Source organism: Aquarana catesbeiana, linkage group LG05, assembly GCF_042186555.1.
Source record: "Aquarana catesbeiana isolate 2022-GZ linkage group LG05, ASM4218655v1, whole genome shotgun sequence".
In the NCBI taxonomy this organism is placed as follows: domain Eukaryota; kingdom Metazoa; phylum Chordata; class Amphibia; order Anura; family Ranidae; genus Aquarana; species Aquarana catesbeiana.
In genome coordinates this window covers 647,988,540-648,009,973 of record NC_133328.1, presented here as the reverse complement: position 1 = coordinate 648,009,973, position 21,434 = coordinate 647,988,540, and the positions used below count along the sequence as shown (strand labels likewise).

General features: G+C 57.4%; 1 protein-coding gene across 1 annotated transcript in view; it reads left to right on the top strand.

The window, feature by feature from the left end:
- Positions 1-21,434, top strand: part of DHX30 (DExH-box helicase 30) — a 46,852-nt gene that overhangs the window by 5,679 nt on the left and 19,739 nt on the right. The window contains exons 2-8 of the mRNA XM_073632498.1: positions 8,979-9,109; positions 11,678-11,788; positions 13,997-14,130; positions 15,268-15,388; positions 15,496-15,645; positions 16,064-16,216; positions 18,444-19,274. Of these exons, the coding sequence (XP_073488599.1) occupies positions 8,979-9,109; positions 11,678-11,788; positions 13,997-14,130; positions 15,268-15,388; positions 15,496-15,645; positions 16,064-16,216; positions 18,444-19,274 (1,631 nt within the window). The remainder of the gene's footprint in view (positions 1-8,978; positions 9,110-11,677; positions 11,789-13,996; positions 14,131-15,267; positions 15,389-15,495; positions 15,646-16,063; positions 16,217-18,443; positions 19,275-21,434) is intronic.

Genomic DNA, 21,434 nt, shown 5'->3' with positions numbered 1-21,434 from the left:
CCCCCCATCAGGTGTCCTCTGTCCCCTCCCCCCATCAGGTGTCAGTGTCCTGTGTCCTCTGCCCCCCCCATCAGGTGTCCTCTGCCCCCCCCATCAGGTGTCCTCTGCCCCCCCATCAGGTGTCCTCTGCCCCCCCCCATCAGGTGTCCTCTGCCCCCCCCATCAGGTGTCCTCTGCCCCCCCCATCAGGTGTCCTCTGCCCCCCCCATCAGGTGTCCTCTGCCCCCCCCATCAGGTGTCCTCTGCCCCCCCATCAGGTGTCCTCTGTCCCCCCCTTCCCCCCATCAGGTGTCCTCTGTCCCCCCTTCCCCCCCATCAGGTGTCCTCGTCCCCCCGTTAGGTGTCCCCCCCCATCAGGTGTCCTCTGCCCCCCTCCCCCCATCAGGTGTCCTCTGCCCCCCTCCCCCATCAGGTGTCCTCTGCCCCCCCCTCCCCCATCAGGTGTCCTCTGCCCCCCCCTCCCCCCATCAGGTGTCCTCTGCCCCCCCCTCCCCCCATCAGGTGTCCTCTGCCCCCCCCCCTCCCCCCATCAGGTGTCCTCTGCCCCCCCCTCCCCCCATCAGGTGTCCTCTGCCCCCCCTCCCCCCATCAGGTGTCCTCTGCCCCCCCTCCCCCATCAGGTGTCCTCTGCCCCCCCTCCCCCCATCAGGTGTCCTCTGCCCCCCCTCCCCCCATCAGGTGTCCTCTGCCCCCCCCCCTCCCCTCATCAGGTGTCCTCTGCCCCCCCTCCCCTCATCAGGTGTCAGTGTCCCCCCTTCCCCCCATCAGGTGTCCTCTGTCCCCCCTTCCCCCCATCAGTGTCCTCTGTCCCCCCTTCCCCCCATCAGGTGTCCTCTGTCCCCCTTCCCCCCATCAGGTGTCCTCCCCCCCATCAGGTGTCCTCTGTCCCCCCCCCCCATCAGGTGTCAGTGTCCTCTGTCCCCCCTTCCCCCCATCAGGTGTCCTCTGTTCCCCCTTCCCCCCATCAGGTGTCCTCTGTTCCCCCTTCCCCCCATCAGGTGTCCTCCCCCCCCATCAGGTGTCCTCTGTCCCCCCCCCATCAGGTGTCAGTGTCCTCTGTCCCCTCCCCCCCATCAGGTGTCCTCTGTCCCCCCTTCCCCCCATCAGGTGTCCCCTCCCCCCATCAGGTGTCCTCTGTCCCCTCCCCCCCATCAGGTGTCCTCTGTCCCCTTCCCCCCATCAGGTGTCCTCCCCCATCAGGTGTCCTCTGCCCCCCCCATCAGGTGTCCTCTGTCCCCCCTTCCCCCCATCAGGTGTCCTCTGCCCCCCCCATCAGGTGTCCTCTGTCCCCCCTTCCCCCCATCAGGTGTCCTCTGCCCCCCCATCAGGTGTCCTCTGTCCCACCTTCCCCCCATCAGCTGTCCTCTGCCTCCCTCCCCCCATCAGGTGTCCTCTGCCCCCCTCCCCCCATCAGGTGTCCTCTGCCCCCCTCCCCCATCAGGTGTCCTCTGCCCCCCTCCTCCCCATCAGGTGTCCTCTGCCCCCCTCCCCCCATCAGGTGTCCTCTGCCCCCCTCCCCCCATCAGGTGTCCTCTGCCCCCCTCCCCCCATCAGGTGTCCTCTGCCCCCCTCCCCCATCAGGTGTCCCTCTGCCCCCCCTCCCCTCATCAGGTGTCAGTGTCCTCTGTCCCCCCTTCCCCCCCATCAGGTGTCCTCTGTCCCCCTTCCCCCCATCAGGTGTCCTCTGTCCCCCTTCCCCCCCATCAGGTGTCCTCTGTCCCCCCTTCCCCCCATCAGGTGTCCTCTGTCCCCCCTTCCCCCATCAGGTGTCCCTCTTTCCCCCATCAGGTGTCCTCTTTCCCCCCATCAGGTGTCCTCTGTCCCCCCTTCCCCCCATCAGGTGTCCTCTGTCCCCCCTTCCCCCCATCAGGTGTCCTCTGTCCCCCCTTCCCCCCATCAGGTGTCCTCTGTCCCCCCTTCCCCCCATCAGGTGTCCTCTGTCCCCCCTTCCCCCCATCAGGTGTCCTCTGTCCCCCCCTTCCCCCCATCAGGTGTCCTCTGTCCCCCCTTCCCCCCATCAGGTGTCCTCTGTCCCCCCTTCCCCCCATCAGGTGTCCTCTGTCCCCCCTTCCCCCCATCAGGTGTCCTCCCCCCCTTAGGTGTCCCCCCCCATCAGGTGTCCTCTGCCCCCCCCATCAGGTGTCCTCTGTCCCCTCCCCCCCATCAGGTGTCCTCTGTCCCCCTCCCCCCCCATCAGGTGTCCTCTGTCCCCTCCCCCCCATCAGGTGTCCTCTGTCCCCTTCCCCCCATCAGGTGTCCTCCCCCCCATCAGGTGTCCTCTGCCCCCACATCAGGTGTCCTCTGTCCCCCCTTCCCCCCATCAGGTGTCCTCTGCCCCCCCCATCAGGTGTCCTCTGCCCCCCCCATCAGGTGTCCTCTGTCCCCCCATCAGGTGTCCTCTGCCCCCCTCCCCCCATCAGGTGTCCTCTGCCCCCCTCCCCCCATCAGGTGTCCTCTGCCCCCCTCCCCCCATCAGGTGTCCTCTGCTCCCCTCCCCCCATCAGGTGTCAGTGTCCTCCCCCCCATCAGGTGTCCTCCCCCCCCCATCAGGTGTCCTCCCCCCCCCATCAGTGTCCTCCCCCCCCATCAGGTGTCCTCTGCCCCCCTCCCCCCATCAGGTGTCAGTGTCCTCTGTCCCCCCTTCCCCCCATCAGGTGTCCTCTGTCCCCCCTTCCCCCCATCAGGTGTCCTCTGTCCCCCCTTCCCCCCATCAGGTGTCCTCTGTCCCCCCTTCCCCCCATCAGGTGTCAGTGTCCTCTTTCCCCCCTTCCCCCATCAGGTGTCCTCTGTCCCCCCTTCCCTTCATCAGGTGTCCTCTGTCCCCCCTTCCCCCCATCAGGTGTCCTCCCCCCCCTTAGGTGTCCCCCCCCATCAGGTGTCCTCCCCCCCATCAGGTGTCCTCTGCCCCCCCCATCAGGTGTCCTCTGTCCCCTCCCCCCCATCAGGTGTCCTCTGTCCCCTCCCCCCCATCAGGTGTCCTCTGTCCCCTCCCCCCCATCAGGTGTCCTCTGTCCCCTTCCCCCCATCAGGTGTCCTCCCCCCCATCAGGTGTCCTCTGCCCCCACATCAGGTGTCCTCTGTCCCCCCTTCCCCCCATCAGGTGTCCTCTGCCCCCCCCATCAGGTGTCCTCTGTCCCCCCTTCCCCCCCATCAGGTGTCCTCCCCCCCATTAGGTGTCCCCCCCCCCATCAGGTGTCCTCTGCCCCCCTCCCCCCATCAGGTGTCCTCTGCCCCCCTCCCCCCATCAGGTGTCCTCTGCCCCCCTCCCCCCATCAGGTGTCCTCTGCCCCCCTCCCCCCATCAGGTGTCCTCTGTGTCCTCCCCCCCATCAGGTGTCCTCCCCCCCCATCAGGTGTCCTCCCCCCCCATCAGGTGTCCTCCCCCCCATCAGGTGTCCTCTGCCCCCCTCCCCCCATCAGGTGTCAGTGTCCTCTGTCCCCTTCCCCCCATCAGGTGTCCTCTGTCCCCCCTTCCCCCCATCAGGTGTCCTCTGTCCCCCCTTCCCCCCATCAGGTGTCCTCTGTCCCCCCTTCCCCCCATCAGGTGTCCTCTGTCCCCCCTTCCCCCCATCAGGTGTCCTCTGTCCCCCCTTCCCCCCATCAGGTGTCCTCTGTCCCCCCTTCCCCCCATCAGGTGTCCTCTGTCCCCCCTTCCCCCCATCAGGTGTCCTCTGTCCCCCCTTCCCCCCCATCAGGTGTCCTCTGTCCCCCCTTCCCCCCATCAGGTGTCCTCTGTCCCCCCTTCCCCCCATCAGGTGTCCTCTGTCCCCCCTTCCCCCCATCAGGTGTCCTCTGTCCCCCCTTCCCCCCATCAGGTGTCCTCTGTCCCCCCTTCCCCCCATCAGGTGTCCTCTGTCCCCCCTTCCCCCCATCAGGTGTCCTCTGTCCCCCCTTCCCCCCATCAGGTGTCCTCTGTCCCCCCTTCCCCCCATCAGGTGTCCTCTGTCCCCCCTTCCCCCCATCAGGTGTCCTCTGTCCCCCCTTCCCCCCATCAGGTGTCCTCTGTCCCCCCTTCCCCCCATCAGGTGTCCTCTGTCCCCCCTTCCCCCCATCAGGTGTCCTCTGTCCCCCCTTCCCCCCCATCAGGTGTCCTCTGTCCCCCCTCCCCCCCCATCAGGTGTCCTCTGTCCCCCCTCCCCCCCCATCAGGTGTCCTCTGTCCCCCCTCCCCCCCCATCAGGTGTCCTCTGTCCCCCCTTCCCCCCCATCAGGTGTCCTCTGTCCCCCCTTCCCCCCATCAGGTGTCCTCTGTCCCCCCTTCCCCCCATCAGGTGTCCTCTGTCCCCCCTTCCCCCCATCAGGTGTCCTCTGTCCCCCCTTCCCCCCATCAGGTGTCCTCTGTCCCCCCTTCCCCCCATCAGGTGTCCTCTGTCCCCCCTTCCCCCCATCAGGTGTCCTCTGTCCCCCCTTCCCCCCATCAGGTGTCCTCTGTCCCCCCTTCCCCCCATCAGGTGTCCTCTGTCCCCCCTTCCCCCCATCAGGTGTCCTCTGTCCCCCCTTCCCCCCATCAGGTGTCCTCTGTCCCCCCTTCCCCCCATCAGGTGTCCTCTGTCCCCCCTTCCCCCCATCAGGTGTCCTCTGTCCCCCCTTCCCCCCATCAGGTGTCCTCTGTCCCCCCTTCCCCCCATCAGGTGTCCTCTGTCCCCCCTCCCCCCATCAGGTGTCCTCTGCCCCCCCCTCCCCTCATCAGGTGTCAGTGTCCTCTGCCCCCCCTTCCCCCCATCAGGTGTCCTCCCCCCCCATCAGGTGTCCTCTGCCCCCCCCTCCCCATCAGGTGTCCTCTGTCCCCCTCCCCTCATCAGGTGTCAGTGTCCTCTGTCCCCCCTTCCCCCCATCAGGTGTCCTCTGTCCCCCCTTCCCCCCATCAGGTGTCCTCTGTCCCCCCTTCCCCCCATCAGGTGTCCTCTGTCCCCCCTTCCCCCCATCAGGTGTCCTCTGTCCCCCCTTCCCCCCATCAGGTGTCCTCTGTCCCCCCTTCCCCCCATCAGGTGTCCTCTGTCCCCCCTCCCCCCATCAGGTGTCCTCTGCCCCCCCCCTCCCCTCATCAGGTGTCAGTGTCCTCTGTCCCCCCTTCCCCCCATCAGGTGTCCTCCCCCCCATCAGGTGTCCTCTGCCCCCCCTCCCCATCAGGTGTCCTCTGTCCCCCTCCCCTCATCAGGTGTCCTCTGTCCTCCCCACCCCCCCGTCGGGTGTCAGTGTCCTCTGTCCTCCCCTCCCCCCCGTCGGGTGTCAGTGTCTTCTGTCCCCCCCCTCCCCCCCGTCGGGTGTCAGTGTCTTCTGTCCCCCCCTCCCCCCCGTCGGGTGTCAGTGTCCTCTGTCCCCCCCTCCCCCCCGTCGGGTGTCAGTGTCCTCTGTCCCCCCCCCCATCGGGTGTCAGTGTCCTCTGTCCCCCCCTCCCCCCCGTCGGGTGTCAGTGTCCTCTGTCCCCACCATTGGGTGTCAGTGTCCCCCCCCCCATCGGGTGTCCAGCGTCCCCCCCCCCCCATCGGGTGTCCAGCGTCCCCCCCCCCCCATCGGGTGTCCAGCGTCCCCCCCCCCATCGGGTGTCCAGCGTCCCCCCCCCCCATCGGGTGTCCAGCGTCCCCCCCCCCATCGGGTGTCCAGCGTCCCCCCCCCCCCATCGGGTGTCCAGCGTCCCCCCCCCCCCCCATCGGGTGTCCAGCGTCCCCCCCCCCCCCCATCGGGTGTCCAGCGTCCCCCCCCCCCCATCGGGTGTCCAGCGTCCCCCCCCCCCCATCGGGTGTCCAGCGTCCCCCCCCCCCATCGGGTGTCCAGCGTCCCCCCCCCCATCGGGTGTCCAGCGTCCCCCCCCCCCATCGGGTGTCCAGCGTCCCCCCCGCCATCGGGTGTCCAGCGTCCCCCCCGCCATCGGGTGTCCAGCGTCCCCCCCGCCATCGGGTGTCCAGCGTCCCCCCCGCCATCGGGTGTCCAGCGTCCCCCCCCGCCATCGGGTGTCCAGCGTCCCCCCCGCCATCGGGTGTCCAGCGTCCCCCCCCCCCATCGGGTGTCCAGCGTCCCCCCCCCCCCATCGGGTGTCCTCTGCCCCCCCCCCATCGGGTGTCCTCTGCCCCCCCCATCGGGTGTCCTCTGTCCCCCCCCCATTAGGTGTCCCCCCCATCAGGTCTCCTCTGTCCCCCTCCCCTCATCAGGTGTCCTCTGTCCTCCCCTCCCCCCCGTCAGGTGTCAGTGTCCTCTGTCCTCCCCTCCCCCCCCCTTCGGGTGTCAGTGTCCTCTGTCCTCCCCTCCCCCCCGTCGGGTGTCAGTGTCCTCTGTCCTCCCCTCCCCCCCGTCGGGTGTCAGTGTCCTCTGTCCTCCCCTCCCCCCCGTCGGGTGTCAGTGTCCTCTGTCCTCCCCTCCCCCCCCGTCGGGTGTCAGTGTCCTCTGTCCCCCCCCTCCCCCCTGTCGGGTGTCAGTGTCCTCTGTCCCCCCCCCTCCCCCCCGTCGGGTGTCAGTGTCCTCTGTCCCCCCCTCCCCCCGTCGGGTGTCAGTGTCCTCTGTCCCCCCCCCATCGGGTGTCAGTGTCCTCTGTCCCCCCCTCCCCCCCGTCGGGTGTCAGTGTCCTCTGTCCCCACCATTGGGTGTCCAGTGTCCCCCCCCCCATCGGGTGTCCAGTGTCCCCCCCCCATCGGGTGTCCAGTGTCCCCCCCCATCGGGTGTCCAGTGTCCCCCCCCATCGGGTGTCCAGCGTCCCCCCCCATCGGGTGTCCAGTGTCCCCCCCCATCGGGTGTCCAGCGTCCCCCCCATCGGGTGTCCAGTGTCCCCCCCCCCATTGGGTGTCCAGCGTCCCCCCCCATCGGGTGTCCAGCGTCCCCCCCCCCCCCATCGGGTGTCCAGCGTCCCCCCCCATCGGGTGTCCAGCGTCCCCCCCCCCCCATCGGGTGTCCAGCGTCCCCCCCCCCCATCGGGTGTCCAGCGTCCCCCCCCCCATCGGGTGTCCAGTGCCCCCCCCATCGGGTGTCCAGCGTCCCCCCCCCCCATCGGGTGTCCAGCGTCCCCCCCCCCCCATCGGGTGTCCAGCGTCCCCCCCCCCCATCGGGTGTCCAGCGTCCCCCCCCCATCGGGTGTCCAGCGTCCCCCCCCCATCGGGTGTCCAGCGTCCCCCCCCCCATCGGGTGTCCAGCGTCCCCCCCCCATCGGGTGTCCAGCGTCCCCCCCCCATCGGGTGTCCAGCGTCCCCCCCCCATCGGGTGTCCAGCGTCCCCCCCCCCATCGGGTGTCCAGCGTCCCCCCCCCCATCGGGTGTCCAGCGTCCCCCCCCCATCGGGTGTCCAGCGTCCCCCCCCCATCGGGTGTCCAGCGTCCCCCCCCCCATCGGGTGTCCAGCGTCCCCCCCCCCATCGGGTGTCCAGCGTCCCCCCCCCCATCGGGTGTCAGTGTCCTCTGTCTCCCCCCCCAATCAGGTGTCAGTGTCCTCTGTCTCCCCCCCCAATCAGGTGTCAGTGTCCTCTGTCTCCCCCCCCCAATCAGGTGTCAGTGTCCTCTGTCTCCCCCCCCCCCCAATCAGGTGTCAGTGTCCTCTGTCTCCCCCCCCCCCAATCAGGTGTCAGTGTCCTCTGTCTCCCCCCCCCCCCCAATCAGGTGTCGGTGTCGTCCTCTGTCTCCCCCCCCCAATCAGGTGTCAGTGTCCTCTGTCTCCCCCCCCCAATCAGGTGTCAGTGTCCTCTGTCTCCCCCCCAATCAGGTCTCATTGTCCTCTGTCTCCCCCCCCAATCAGGTGTCAGTGTCCTCTGTCTCCCCCCCAATCAGGTGTCAGTGTCCTCTGTCTCCCCCCCAATCAGGTGTCAGTGTCCTCTGTCTCCCCCCCCAATCAGGTGTCAGTGTCCTCTGTCTCCCCCCCCCCAATCAGGTGTCAGTGTCCTCTGTCTCCCCCCCCCCAATCAGGTGTCAGTGTCCTCTGTCTCCCCCCCCAATCAGGTGTCAGTGTCCTCTGTCTCTCCCCCCCCAATCAGGTGTCAGTGTCCTCTGTCTCCCCCCCCCCAATCAGGTGTCAGTGTCCTCTGTCTCCCCCCCCCCCCAATCAGGTGTCAGTGTCCTCTGTCTCCCCCCCCCCCAATCAGGTGTCAGTGTCCTCTGTCTCCCCCCCCCAATCAGGTGTCAGTGTCCTCTGTCTCCCCCCCCCAATCAGGTGTCAGTGTCCTCTGTCTCCCCCCCCCCCCCCCAATCAGGTGTCAGTGTCCTCTGTCTCCCCCCCCCCCCCCAATCAGGTGTCGGTGTCGTCCTCTGTCTCCCCCCCCCAATCAGGTGTCAGTGTCCTCTGTCTCCCCCCCCAATCAGGTGTCAGTGTCCTCTGTCTCCCCCCCAATCAGGTCTCATTGTCCTCTGTCTCCCCCCCCAATCAGGTGTCAGTGTCCTCTGTCTCCCCCCCAATCAGGTGTCAGTGTCCTCTGTCTCCCCCCCAATCAGGTGTCAGTGTCCTCTGTCTCCCCCCCCAATCAGGTGTCAGTGTCCTCTGTCTCCCCCCCCCCAATCAGGTGTCAGTGTCCTCTGTCTCCCCCCCCCCAATCAGGTGTCAGTGTCCTCTGTCTCCCCCCCCAATCAGGTGTCAGTGTCCTCTGTCTCTCCCCCCCCCAATCAGGTGTCAGTGTCCTCTGTCTCCCCCCCCCCCCAATCAGGTGTCAGTGTCCTCTGTCTCCCCCCCCAATCAGGTGTCAGTGTCCTCTGTCTCCCCCCCCCAATCAGGTGTCAGTGTCCTCTGTCTCCCCCCCCCCAATCAGGTGTCAGTGTCCTCTGTCTCCCCCCCCCAATCAGGTGTCAGTGTCCTCTGTCTCCCCCCCCCCCCCCCCAATCAGGTGTCAGTGTCCTCTGTCTCCCCCCCCCCCCCCCCCAATCAGGTCTCATTGTCCTCTGTCTCCCCCCCCAATCAGGTGTCAGTGTCCTCTGTCCCCCCCCATCATCATGTGTCAGTGTTCCCAGATATCCTTAGCTGTGAGTCTCTGGATCTCGGGGTCGGGCTGATGTCAGATTTTCTCTCTTCTTTAGATTCTCGGGATCTCCTGAAGCAATTCCCGAAGCCGAAGGAACTTCTTCACAACGCCCTGAGCCATGCCCTGCGCAACGCCGACATCAAAGACAAGATCACCTACATCAACACCGGATCCAACCAGGACTTCGTAAGGAGGACCCCGTCTGCCCCATCCCTCCAACAATTGCCCCTTCCCCCTAGAACTGCCCCCCTCCAGACCTGATGTTTTAATATGTCGGGGGTGGAGCCTGTCTTTTTTTCCTTCTGGGGTGATTTCCTGTCAGAAGAGGAAGTGAGGGGAAATCTCTGCAGCGGGGACACAGACAGAGAAGACATATTTATAGTGTAGGAAAGGTTGGAGCTTCTGACAATGTTTTATTACTGTCCACGCCTTCCTGTCTTGGTGACAACCCCTCCCCCACCCCCATTTCTTGTCCTAATGATCCTGGTACACTTAATGATGGGAAATCTGAACCTACCCAGCAGCACCCGCTGTGCCAGCTCCAGGTCCACCGATAGGAACGCATAGCCGGGGGAAAATGTTCTCGCCGTAAATGGAAGCAATTGGACGGCTGTGATTTGGATTTAGCGATATAAACACGACTTTCCCCAACTCTACTAAAGAAAAGCTTTTTCATTTCTTTCCCTCGCTACGTGTCGGCTGCTCATCCTTCTAAACGGCCAGTGAATGTATTCTGTGTGAATGGGGTGTAATGGAATGTTCCCGGGCTATGTTCTCTGCAAATGGAATGTGTAAGGGCTGAAAATTATTCTGCATTATGGCCACTAGATGGGGCTGAGGAGAACCATTTATTCTTATATCGCCATCTAGTGGTCATAATGCAGTATTTTTTTTGTTATTATAAATGTTCAGAAAATATAGCCACAGAATATGTAGTCGATTTTTGCCCCATTCGTAAGGAAAAAATTGACATGCAGTTGTGATGGATGAACAGCTACAGTGGTGGAAAATAATGATTTGTTCCTCTGCAGATTGTATAAGTTTGCCCATTTACAAAGAAATGAAGGGTCTATAATAATTCATAGGTGCATTATATATGATAGAGATAGAATATCAATCAAAAATCCAGAAAAAACACAATACAAATGCTATAAATGGAGTTGCAGTTCAGTGAGTACAATAAATATTTGATCCCCAAGCAAAATATGACTTAGTAGTTGGTGGAGAAACCCTTGTTGGTGATCACAGAGGTCAGACGTTTCTTGTAGGTGGTGATCAGGTTTGCACACATCTCAGGAGGGATTTTGGTCCACTTTTCTCTACAGATCTTCTCTAAATCCGTAAGGTTTTTTAGCAACTCGAAGTTTCAGCTCCTCCATACATTTCCTATGGGATTAAGGTCTGGAGACTGTCTAGGCCACTCCATGACCTTAATGTGCTTCTTCTTGGGCCTCTCCTTTGTTGCCTTGGCGGTAAGTTTTGGGTCATTGTCATGATGAAAGACCCATCCATGACCCATCTTCAGTGTTCTGGCTGAGGGAAGAAGGTTCTCCTCCAAGTTTGTACAATACATGGTCCCGTCCATTGGCCCTTCAATGCGGCAAAGTCGGCCTGTACATTTATCAGGGAAACAGCCCCAAAGCGCCATGTTTCCACCTCCGTGCTTCACTGTAGGGATGGCGTTCTTGGGGTCATAGTCACCATTTTTCTTCCTCCAAACATGGCGAGTCAAGTTAATGCCAAAGAGCTGAATTTTGGTCTCGTCTGACCACAGAACTTTCTCCCCAATCCTTCTCTGAATCATTTAGATGTTCATTGGTAGACTTCAGACCTTCCTGTCCATGTGTCTTCCTGAGGAGGGGGATATTGCGGGGGCTTTGCAGGATTTCAATCCATGGTGGTGTATTGTGTTACCAGTGGTTTGTTTGTTGACAGTGGTCCCAACTACCTTGAGATCCTTCACAAGCTCCTCCCGTGTAGTTCTGGGCGGATCCCTCACTTTTCTCATCATCATCCTCACCCCATGAGGAGAAACCTCGCATGGAGCTCCAGACCGAGGACGATCGATGGTTATTTTGAATAATCGCTCCAACAGTGGTCTCCTTCTCACCAAGCTTCTTGCTGATGGTCTTGTAGCCCATTCCAGCCTTGTGCAGGTCTACAATCTTGTCCCCGACATCCTTGAACAGATCTTTGGTCTTCCCCATGATGGTGAGGATTGAATAGAAGAGATTCTGTGGACAGGTGTCTTTTATACACATAACGAGTTGTCGTTAGGAGAACCTTCTTACATTGACAGGACTAATCTGTGTACCACATGAGCACCTACTGTAGCCAGTCTGTGGGGGGCAGAATTATTGTTGGTTGGTAGGGGATCAAATACTTATTTTACTCACTGAACTGCATCTCCATTTATAACATTTGTATTGTGTATTTTTTCTGGATTTTTGGTTGATCTTCTGTCTCTATCATATAAAATACACCTATGATAAAAATTATAGACCCTTCATTTCTTTGTAAGTGGGCAAAACTTACACAATCTGCAGAGGAGTCAATCGTTGTTCTCCCCATTCTCTGTGAATTTTATGTCAGCAGTGAGGGGAAATCTCTCTAACGGAGCCCTGGATAGCAGTAAAGACCTGACAGGGGGTCTAATCCTTTCCCTTCTCCATCCAAGATGTAAATGAAAGTTTTTTTTGTCTGGACATGCAGCATCTCTAAATTCTTTATACATTTGTTTCCTCTCCATTCTAGAGAAGCATCCTGCGAATCAAGTGGCCGAAACCCATTGAAGTGGAAGGCTGCGGTGGGCGGAAAGCCGATGCCGAGCGTCATGCAGCCGCACAAGCGTGCAAAATATTTCAGGTATGCCAGATCTCCCTCCTCCCGCCGCCTGTCCTCTTCCAGATTGATTCCAGTCTAAACAGAAACATGTCTGAATGTTCTAATAAATTGTATCCATCGATACGCTCCAATCTCCTGACCGCCAGTAGGATTGTCCAGGTTACATAGTGCTGGGGAAGGTCTGATCCACCCAGTGAAAGTGAATGGACATTTTGTTCTGTGCAAACGGGGCAAAAAAAAGTTTATTGGGTTATTTTCTGTGCAGGCTGAATGTTTTTCCTCGATTTTTGGAATGAAAACATACCACGTTTGATCACTAGATGGCGATAAATTTGCTAAGAAATCGTTAGTATAGTTGGCATCATCTAGTGGAGAAATCTGGTATTTACCATTTTATCATTCTAAAGCAGGGGGGGGGGTGTCCAACTAAATGCAGGGGCGCTCTGCGTGCAAAACGCAGGGCTTGGGCGTATGCTGCGTGTGGAGCTTGGCGGTGCACAGGGCTTGGGGGTGCACAGGGCTCGGGGGGGCTCGGGGCTGCGCAGAGCTCAGGGTTGCACTGCATGCAGAGTGCAGGGCTCAGGGTTGCGCTGCGTGCAGGGCTCAGGGTTGCGCAGAGCTCAGTGTTGCGCTGTGTGCAGGGGGCAGGGGTGAGCAGAGTGAAGGGTTCAGGGGTGTGCAGGGCTCAGGGTTGCGCTGCTTGCAGGGTGCAGGGGTGCGTAGAGTGAAGGGTTCAGTGGCGCGCAGGGTTGCACTGCGTGCGGGGCTCAGGGTTGTGCTGCATGCGGGGCTCGGGGTTGCGCTGCATGCAGGGCTCAGGGGTGCGCAGAGTGAAGGGTTCAGGGGTGCGCAGGACTCAGGGTTGCACTGCGTGCAGGGTTCAGGGGTACGCAAGGTCTCAGGGTTGCACTGCGTGCAGGGTGCAGGTGTGTGTAGAGTGAAGGGTTCAGTGGCGCGCAGGGTTGCACTGCGTGCGGGGCTCAGGGTTGTGCTGCATGCGGGGCTCGGGGTTGCGCTGCATGCAGGGCTCAGGGGTGCGCAGAGTGAAGGGTTCAGGGGTGCGCAGGACTCAGGGTTGCACTGCGTGCAGGGTTCAGGGGTACGCAAGGTCTCAGGGTTGCACTGCGTGCAGGGTGCAGGGGTGCGTAGAGTGAAGGGTTCAGTGGCGCTCAGGGTTGCGCTGCGTGCGGGGCTCAGGGTTGCGCTGCGTGCGGGGCTCAGGGTTGCGCTGCGTGCGGGGCTCAGGGTTGCGCTGCGTGCGGGGCTCAGGGGTGCGCAGAGTGAAGGGTTCAGGGGTGTGCAGGACTCAGGGTTGCGCTGCGTGCAGGGCTCAGGGGTGCGCAGAGTGAAGGGTTCAGGGGTGCTCAGGACTCAGGGTTGCGCTGCGTGCAGGGTGCAGGACTCAGGGTTGCGCTGCGTGCAGGGCTCATAGGTGCGCAGGGCTCAGGGTTGCGCTGCATGCAGGGCTCAGGGGTGCATAGAGTGAAGGGTTCAGTGGCGTGCAGGGTTGCGCTGCGTGCGGGGCTCAGGGTTGCGCTGCGTGCGGGGCTCAGGGTTGCGCTGCGTGCGGGGCTCAGGGTTGCGCTGCGTGCGGGGCTCAGGGTTGCGCTGCGTGCGGGGCTCAGGGTTGCGCTGCGTGCGGGGTTCAGGGGTGCGCAGGACTCAGGGTTGCGCTGCGTGCAGAGTGTAGGACTCAGGGTTGCGCTGCGTGCAGAGTGTAGGACTCAGGGTTGCGCTGCGTGCAGGGCTCGAGGGAGGGCCAGATACGGCCCATGGGCCTTGTGTATGACACACGTGTTCTAAAGCCTTGAATGAAGGGTAGTGCAGTGATGCAAGTGATAGTGGAACCACCTTTAAATTGTAAATGTGAATCTTTAGTATAAACAGTGCCCTCTGCTGGTGCCACCAGGAACAGAACCACCCGCAAAAAAAGTATTTAGCCAGGATTTTTCTGATGATTGTACACTTATATAGCTCTGACATATACCGCAGTGCTGTACAGAGAACACTGAGCCAGTCACATCAGTCTCTGTACCAGAGGAGCTTACACTCTAATGTTCCCTCTCTCCCATCCCCCCCCCCCCCCCGCAGGTCACACACTATTATTATTATTATTATTATTATACAATTATATAGCTCTTACATATACCGCAGCGCAGTATTTGGGGTAGAACCCCCAGTGTATATCTGTGGAGGACTTTTCAGTGACCGGGTTCCTCTTCTCTGTAGGATCTCGGCTTGTTGGGCTCGGTGAAGAAGTTCCGACACAAGAAACTCAAAGCTCCGCTCAGTGCACAGTCCCTGGCAGAGAAGGATGGCGGATGGGGAGCACAGAAGGACCTTTCGGCCCAGACTGACCCCAGGTAGTGCAGAACAGGAGGTCGGGTATTCAGGTTTTCCTCATTGATGGCTTATACATTATAATTTTTTTTTTTTTTTTTTGCCTTCTTATTTGGAAATCCATGTTCCTGGCAAGATGGGGGGACATTGTAGAACCTCTGTTCCTGGCAGGATCAGGGTCATTGTGAAGCCTCCATGTTCCGGGCAGGACCTGGTCATTGTGGAGCCTCCATGTTCCTGGCAGGACCTGGTCATTGTGGAGCCTCCATGTTCCTGGCAGGACCTGGTCATTGTGAAGCCTCCATGTTCCTGGCAGGACCTGGTCATTGTGAAGCCTCCATGTTCCTGGCAGGACCTGGTCATTGTGGAGACTCCATGTTCCTGGCAGGACCTGGTCATTGTGGAGACTCCATGTTCCTGGCAGGACCTGGTCATTGTGGAGACTCCATGTTCCTGGCAGGACCTGGTCATTGTGGAGACTCCATGTTCCTGGCAGGACCTGGTCATTGTGGAGCCTCCATGTTCCTGGCAGGACCTGGTTATTGTGGAGCCTCCATTTTTCTGGCAGGACCTGGTCATTGTGGAGCCTCCATGTTTCTGGCAGGACCTGGTCATTGTGGAGACTCCATGTTCCTGGCAGGACCTGGTCATTGTGGAGACTCCATGCTCCTGGCAGGACCTGGTCATTGCGGAGACTCCATGCTCCTGGCAGGACCTGGTCATTGCGGAGACTCCATGCTCCTGGCAGGACCTGGTCATTGCGGAGACTCCATGCTCCTGGCAGGACCTGGTCATTGCGGAGACTCCATGTTCCTGGCAGGACCTGGTCATTGCGGAGACTCCATGTTCCTGGCAGGACCTGGTCATTGCGGAGACTCCATGCTCCTGGCAGGACCTGGTCATTGCGGAGACTCCATGTTCCTGGCAGGACCTGGTCATTGCGGAGACTCCATGTTATTGGCAGGACCTGGTCATTGTGGAGCCTCCATGTTCCTGGCAGGACCTGGTCATTGTGGAGCCTCCATGTTCCTGGCAGGACCTGGTCATTGTGGAGCCTCCATGTTCCTGGCAGGACCTGGTCATTGTGGAGACTTCATGTTTCTGGCAGGATCGGGGTCATTGTACATTCGATATTTAGAAGGCTTCTCTCTTTTTCGCAGACACGCTGCTCTGGATAGTGCTGAAGAATTGGCGGCCATGAATGCCCTCAAGGAGTTTCCAAATCCCAAGCACCTCCTGTCCTCCGTCATCCAGGTGGCCACGTCCTCTAACGGTGCCAAGGTATGGGGCTTCTCTCCAATGAGACGCCATCTTTAAATCTGATAAAAGAAACGCAGGTTGGAGGAGTGTTCAGAGCGGATTTCTCACCACTTCTCGTCTTCTTCCAGGACTTCATCTATTACCAGCACGAGGGGGGGCGCATGAAGACCTGTCGCCTGACCATTAGCTGGCCACAGCCTTTCACCTTTGTCGCTTACGGCCTGCGGCGGACAGAAGCGGAGAGGAAGGCGGCTGCCCTGGGCTGTCAGAAACTGAAGGTGGGACGGGATTCTGCATCTTTGTCACCAAAACGGTGTATATATAAAATATTTGCATAGCTCTTTGTCTATTGAAACTGCCTGTAAAATTTATTTTGTTAAAATGAAGGATAATCAAATGTTATTAGACTGTATTCTCTGCAGATCGAATGTTATTCAATGAAAAAAAAGCATTAAAAAAAAAAAAAAAAATACTGCAATATGGCCACTAGATGGAACCAAGGATCATATAATTTTTTAGGGCTCCCCTTTGCCATCTAGTGGCCATAATGCAGTATTTTCCATATTCACACAGTTTTTTTTTTTCAATGAATGACATTTGATCTGCAGAGAACATTTGATTGCTTCTGCCCAAAATTTCTTCTCTTTACTAGAGTTCTCTGACGGTTGTCCTGTACCCCACCCCCCTCTCTTTCAGGATCTCGGGCTCCTGGACCCAAACAACAAGCCGTTGACGCACGCCATGTACCACCTCTCCGCCGTACAGAAGTTACGGGAGCAGCAGCGGCAGGCGAGGCGGTTCCAGGTTCCGGAAGACTTGCTGATTAGAATGGAGAATTACTTTCAGGAGGTGAGTCCTCTGTGTGAATGGTGCTTCCTGTTCCTGGGTGTGAGGGGCAGCGTGGAGGGTGATCTGCCCACCAAGGGGCCTAATACATTAAAAATAAAGGCAGAGCTATTTGTTCTGGGAAGCTGCTTATTCATTTATTCTGTGCGCATGGGGCAAAATCAGATGTTATTAAACTATTTTCTCTACAGGTCGAATGTTTTTGTTAATTAAAAATAGAGTGGTTTGGTAAAATGCCTCATGATGGCCACTAGATGGAGCTGACGATCATAGTAAATAATTATTCATTTCTTATCCTATGGTCATCGGCTCCATCTAGTGGCCACAATGTAGTATATTTCTGATTTACCCAATTCTGTATGAATGAATAACATTCAACTGGGAGAGAAAATAGCCTAATAACATTCGACTCTGTCCCCATTCAACAGAACAAATGTGCAAACATGCAAATTAACTGGATGAATAGTGAATGGCTCTACATTTTTTTTTTTTTCTTTTAGAAATACTTCCCTTAATGTGATAAATCGTTTGGGGTATTCCAGATGTGGGAGTCCATCTTCTGTAATGGCTTTGTGGGAGGGGCAGAGACACAAACTACTGCAGAGAATCTCACCATTGTGGGAGGGGCAGAGACACAAACTACTGCAGAGAATCTCACCATTGTGGGAGGGGCAGAGACACAAACTACTGCAGAGAATCTCCCCATTGTGGGAGGGGCAGAGACACAAACTACTGCAGGAAATCTCCCCATTGTGGGAGGGGCAGAGACACAAACTACTGCAGAGAATCTCACCATTGTGGGAGGGGCAGAGACACAAACTACTGGGGGAAATCTCCCCATTGTGGGAGGGGCAGAGACACAAACTACTGGGGGAAATCTCCCCATTGTGGGAGGGGCAGAGACACAAACTACTGCAGGAAATCTCCCCATTGTGGGAGGAGCAGAGACACAAACTACTGCAGGAAATCTCCCCATTGTGGGAGGAGCAGAGACACAAACTACTGCAGGAAATCTCATCATTGTGGGAGGGGCAGAGACACAAACTACTGCAGGAAATATCACCATTGTGGGGAGGGGCAGAGACACAAACTACTGCAGGAAATCTCATCATTGTGGGAGGGGCAGAGACACAAACTATTGCAGGAAACCTCTCCATTGTGGGAGGGGCAGAGACACAAACTACTGCAGGAAATCTCTGCATTGTGGGAGGGGCAGAGACACAAACTACTGCAGGAAATCTCCCCATTGTGGGAGGGGCAGAGACACAAACTATTGCAGGAAACCTCTCCATTGTGGGAGGGGCAGAGACACAAACTACTGCAGGAAATCTCTGCATTGTGGGAGGGGCAGAGACACAAACTACTGCAGGAAATCTCCCCATTGTGGGAGGGGCAGAGACACAAACTACTGCAGGAAATCTCATCATTGTGGGAGGAGCAGGGACACAAACTACTGCAGGAAATCTCTGCATTGTGGGAGGGGCAGAGACACAAACTACTGCAGGAAATCTCATCATTGTGGGAGGGGCAGAGACACAAACTACTGGGGGAAATCTCATCATTGTGGGAGGGGCAGAGACACAAACTACTGCAGGAAATCTCACCAATGTGGGAGGAGCAGGGACACAAACTACTGCAGGAAATCTCTGCATTGTGGGAGGGGCAGAGACACAAACTACTGCAGGAAATCTCATCATTGTGGGAGGGGCAGAGACACAAACTACTGCGGGAAATCTCATCATTGTGGGAGGGGCAGAGACACAAACTACTGCTGGAAATCTCACTATTGTGGGAGGGGCAGAGACACAAACTACTGCAGGAAATCTCACCAATGTGGGAGGAGCAGGGACACAAACTACTGCAGGAAATCTCTGCATTGTGGGAGGGGCAGAGACACAAACTACTGCAGGAAATCTCACCAATGTGGGAGGAGCAGGGACACAAACTACTGCAGGAAATCTCTGCATTGTGGGAGGGGCAGAGACACAAACTACTGCAGGAAATCTCACCAATGTGGGAGGAGCAGGGACACAAACTACTGCAGGAAATCTCTGCATTGTGGGAGGGGCAGAGACACAAACTACTGCAGGGAAATCTCCCTATTGTGGGAGGGGCAGAGACACACAGCACTATAAATCTTCTGACTTTGCTCTCTAGGACCCGATGTTGATATAACAGATACAGGTGAAGTTGAACCTTTAATAAGTGATGTCACTTTTCTCCTCTGCAGTTCCCCTTGGAGTCAGAATTGAAGATGGAATCCGACATTCAGGAATATTCCGCCTCACAGATGGAGTTAACAGACGATTGGTCGGACTGTGACACAATCAGTGACCCCATTACCTGCCAGCCATACACCCCGTTATCTGAGGAGGAAGCAGATCAGATCAATCGCTCACTGAATGCCAAATGGCAGAGCAGCCAGGGGAAACCTCTACAGCCGTTACCAGCTGATGACCATAAAGAGGCCATTTTGGCGGCCATTGACGCCAGTCCCGTAGTGGTGATAGCCGGGGACACGGGATGCGGGAAGACCACGCGTATCCCACGCTATATCCTGGAGGACGCCATCCTCAGCGGGTGGGGAGCTCGGTGTAATATCCTTGTCACTCAGCCGCGTAGGATCAGCGCTGTGTCGGTGTGTCACCGCGTGGCCCAGGAATTGGGGCCGACCCTACGCCGTAATGTGGGTTACCAGGTCCGGCTGGAGAACATGCTTCCCGCCCGCGGCGGTGCGTTGCTCTTCTGCACGGTGGGCGTGCTGTTAAAGAAGCTGCAGACTAATGCCACCATGGAGGGGGTCAGCCACGTGGTAGTGGACGAGGTCCACGAGAGGGACGTCAGCACAGACTTCTTGCTTATCTTGGTGAAGCAGATGCAGAAACTGAACCCCAACATCAAAGTGATTCTCATGAGCGCCACGGGCGATAACGAGCGCATCTCTAAGTACTTCGGGGACTGTCCGATTGTCCGGGTGCCGGGGTTCATGTATCCTGTGAAGCAGCATTACCTGGAGGATGTCCTCGCCATGATGAAGGTGTCATCCTACAAGCCGCCAGAGGTGAGACTCCCAACACTTATTCCATTTGTAGAATAAAGAAACCAAATCCATTGCAGGAGCCGACTTGCTCTGGAAGGTTCCCCTCTGATGGGAACCCAGAAAGTTCAGAGCCATGAAGATACAACAGGTGCTCCAGACTAAATGTGAAGGAGTCCAGATTTCCAGACCAGTTTGCCCCCTGAAACGTCTCATTTCGGGGGGGGGGGGGGGGGGGCGCAAACACCCCACTTTATCAGGGATCAGAGAACTCCATCAAGGCTTAGTTGGATAATCTGATGCAGTGGGGAAAATTAATGATTTCCTCCCCTGCAGATTGTGTAGATTTGCAAAGAAATGAAGGGTCTATAATTTTTATCATAGGTGTATTTTATATGATAGAGACAGAATATCTACCAAAAATCCAGGAAACTCACATGATACAAATGTTATAAATGGAGTTGCAGTTCAGTGAGTAAAATAAGTATTTGATCCCCCAAGCAAAACATGACTTAGTAGTTGGTGGAGAAACCCTTGTTGGTGATCACAGAGGTCAGACGTTTCTTGTAGGTGGTGACCAGGTTTGCACACATCTCAGGAGGGATTTTGTCTTCTTTACAGATCTTCTATAAATGCTGAAGGTTTCTGGGCTGTCTCTTGGCAACTCGAAGTCTCCGCTCCTCCATACATTTTCTGTAGGATTAAGGTCTGGAGACTGGCTAGGCCACTCTACGACCTTAATGTGCTTCTTCTTGAGCCACTCCTTTGTTGCCTTGGCGGTGTGTTTTGGGTCATTGTCATGCTGGAAGACCCATCCATGACCCATCTTCAGTGTTCTGGCTGAGGGAAGAAGGTTCTCATCCAAGACTTTACAATACGTGGCCCCGTCCATTGGCCCCTCAATGCGGCAAAGTCGGCCTGTACCTTTAGCAGAGAAACAGCCCCAAAGCATCATGTTTCCACCTCCGTGTGTGACTGTAGGGATGGTGTTCTTGGGGTCATAGTCAGCATTGTTCATCCTCCAAACACAGCGAGTCGAGTTAATGCCAAAGAGCTGAATTTTGGTCTCATCTGACCACAGAACTTTCTCCCCCAATCCTTCTCTGAATCATTTAGATGTGCATTGGCCAACTTCAGATGTTCCTCTACATGTGTCTTCCTGAGGAGCGTATGGTGTTACCAATGGTTTGTTTGGTGACTGTGGTCAGATGAGATCCTTCACAAGCTCCTCCCGTGTAGTTCTGGGCGGATCCCTCACTTTTCTCATGACCATCCTCACCCCATGAGGAGAAACCTCGCATGGAGCTCCAGACCAAGGACGATTGGTTATTTTGTAATTCTTCCAAGTTGTCTCCTTCTCACCAAGCTTCTTGCTGATGGTCTTGTAGCCCATTCCAGCCTTGTGCAGGTCTACAATCTTCTCCCTGACCTCCTCTGACAGATCTTTGGTCTTCCCCATGATGGTGAGGATTGAATGGAAGAAAGAGATTCTGTGGACAGGTGTCTTTTATACACATAACGAGTTGTCGTTAGGAGAACCTTCTTACATTGACAGGACTAATCTGTGTACCACGTGAGCACCTACTGTATCCAGTCTGTGGGGGACAGAATTATTGTTGGTTGGTTGGGGATCAAATACTTATTTTACTCACTGAACTGCAACTCCATTTATCCTTACAGTATTGTGTGTTTTTTTTTTTTTTTTGGTTGATCTTCTGTCTCTATCATATAAAATACACCTCTGATAAAAATTATAGACCCTTCATTTCTTTGTAAGTGGGCAAAACTTACACAATCTGCAGGGAAGACGATCGTTATTTTCCCCCACTGTAGATATTTACTTTGCTGGCGAATGGCAGAAACACAGTATGAGCAGAGACCGCAAAATAAAAAAAAATAGTTGACATCATTTTGACCACCCCAGGAAATGTCCATCCAAGCGCTGTTAAAGTGTAAGTAACCCCCCCCCCCCCCTATCGTTTTCAGCCAAGGAAGCGGCCATCTTTGCCTCTGTTTATTCTACAACTGCCATGATGCTGCACATGTGATCAGTTATGACACCAGCTATTGGATGGTTTGACAGTTCGGTTGAGAGGACAACCAATGGGAGTGCTACATTTCTGGCACGTGCCAGAAATGAAACTGTTTTATGGATGGGTTTACTTCCGCTTTAAAGGTGAACTC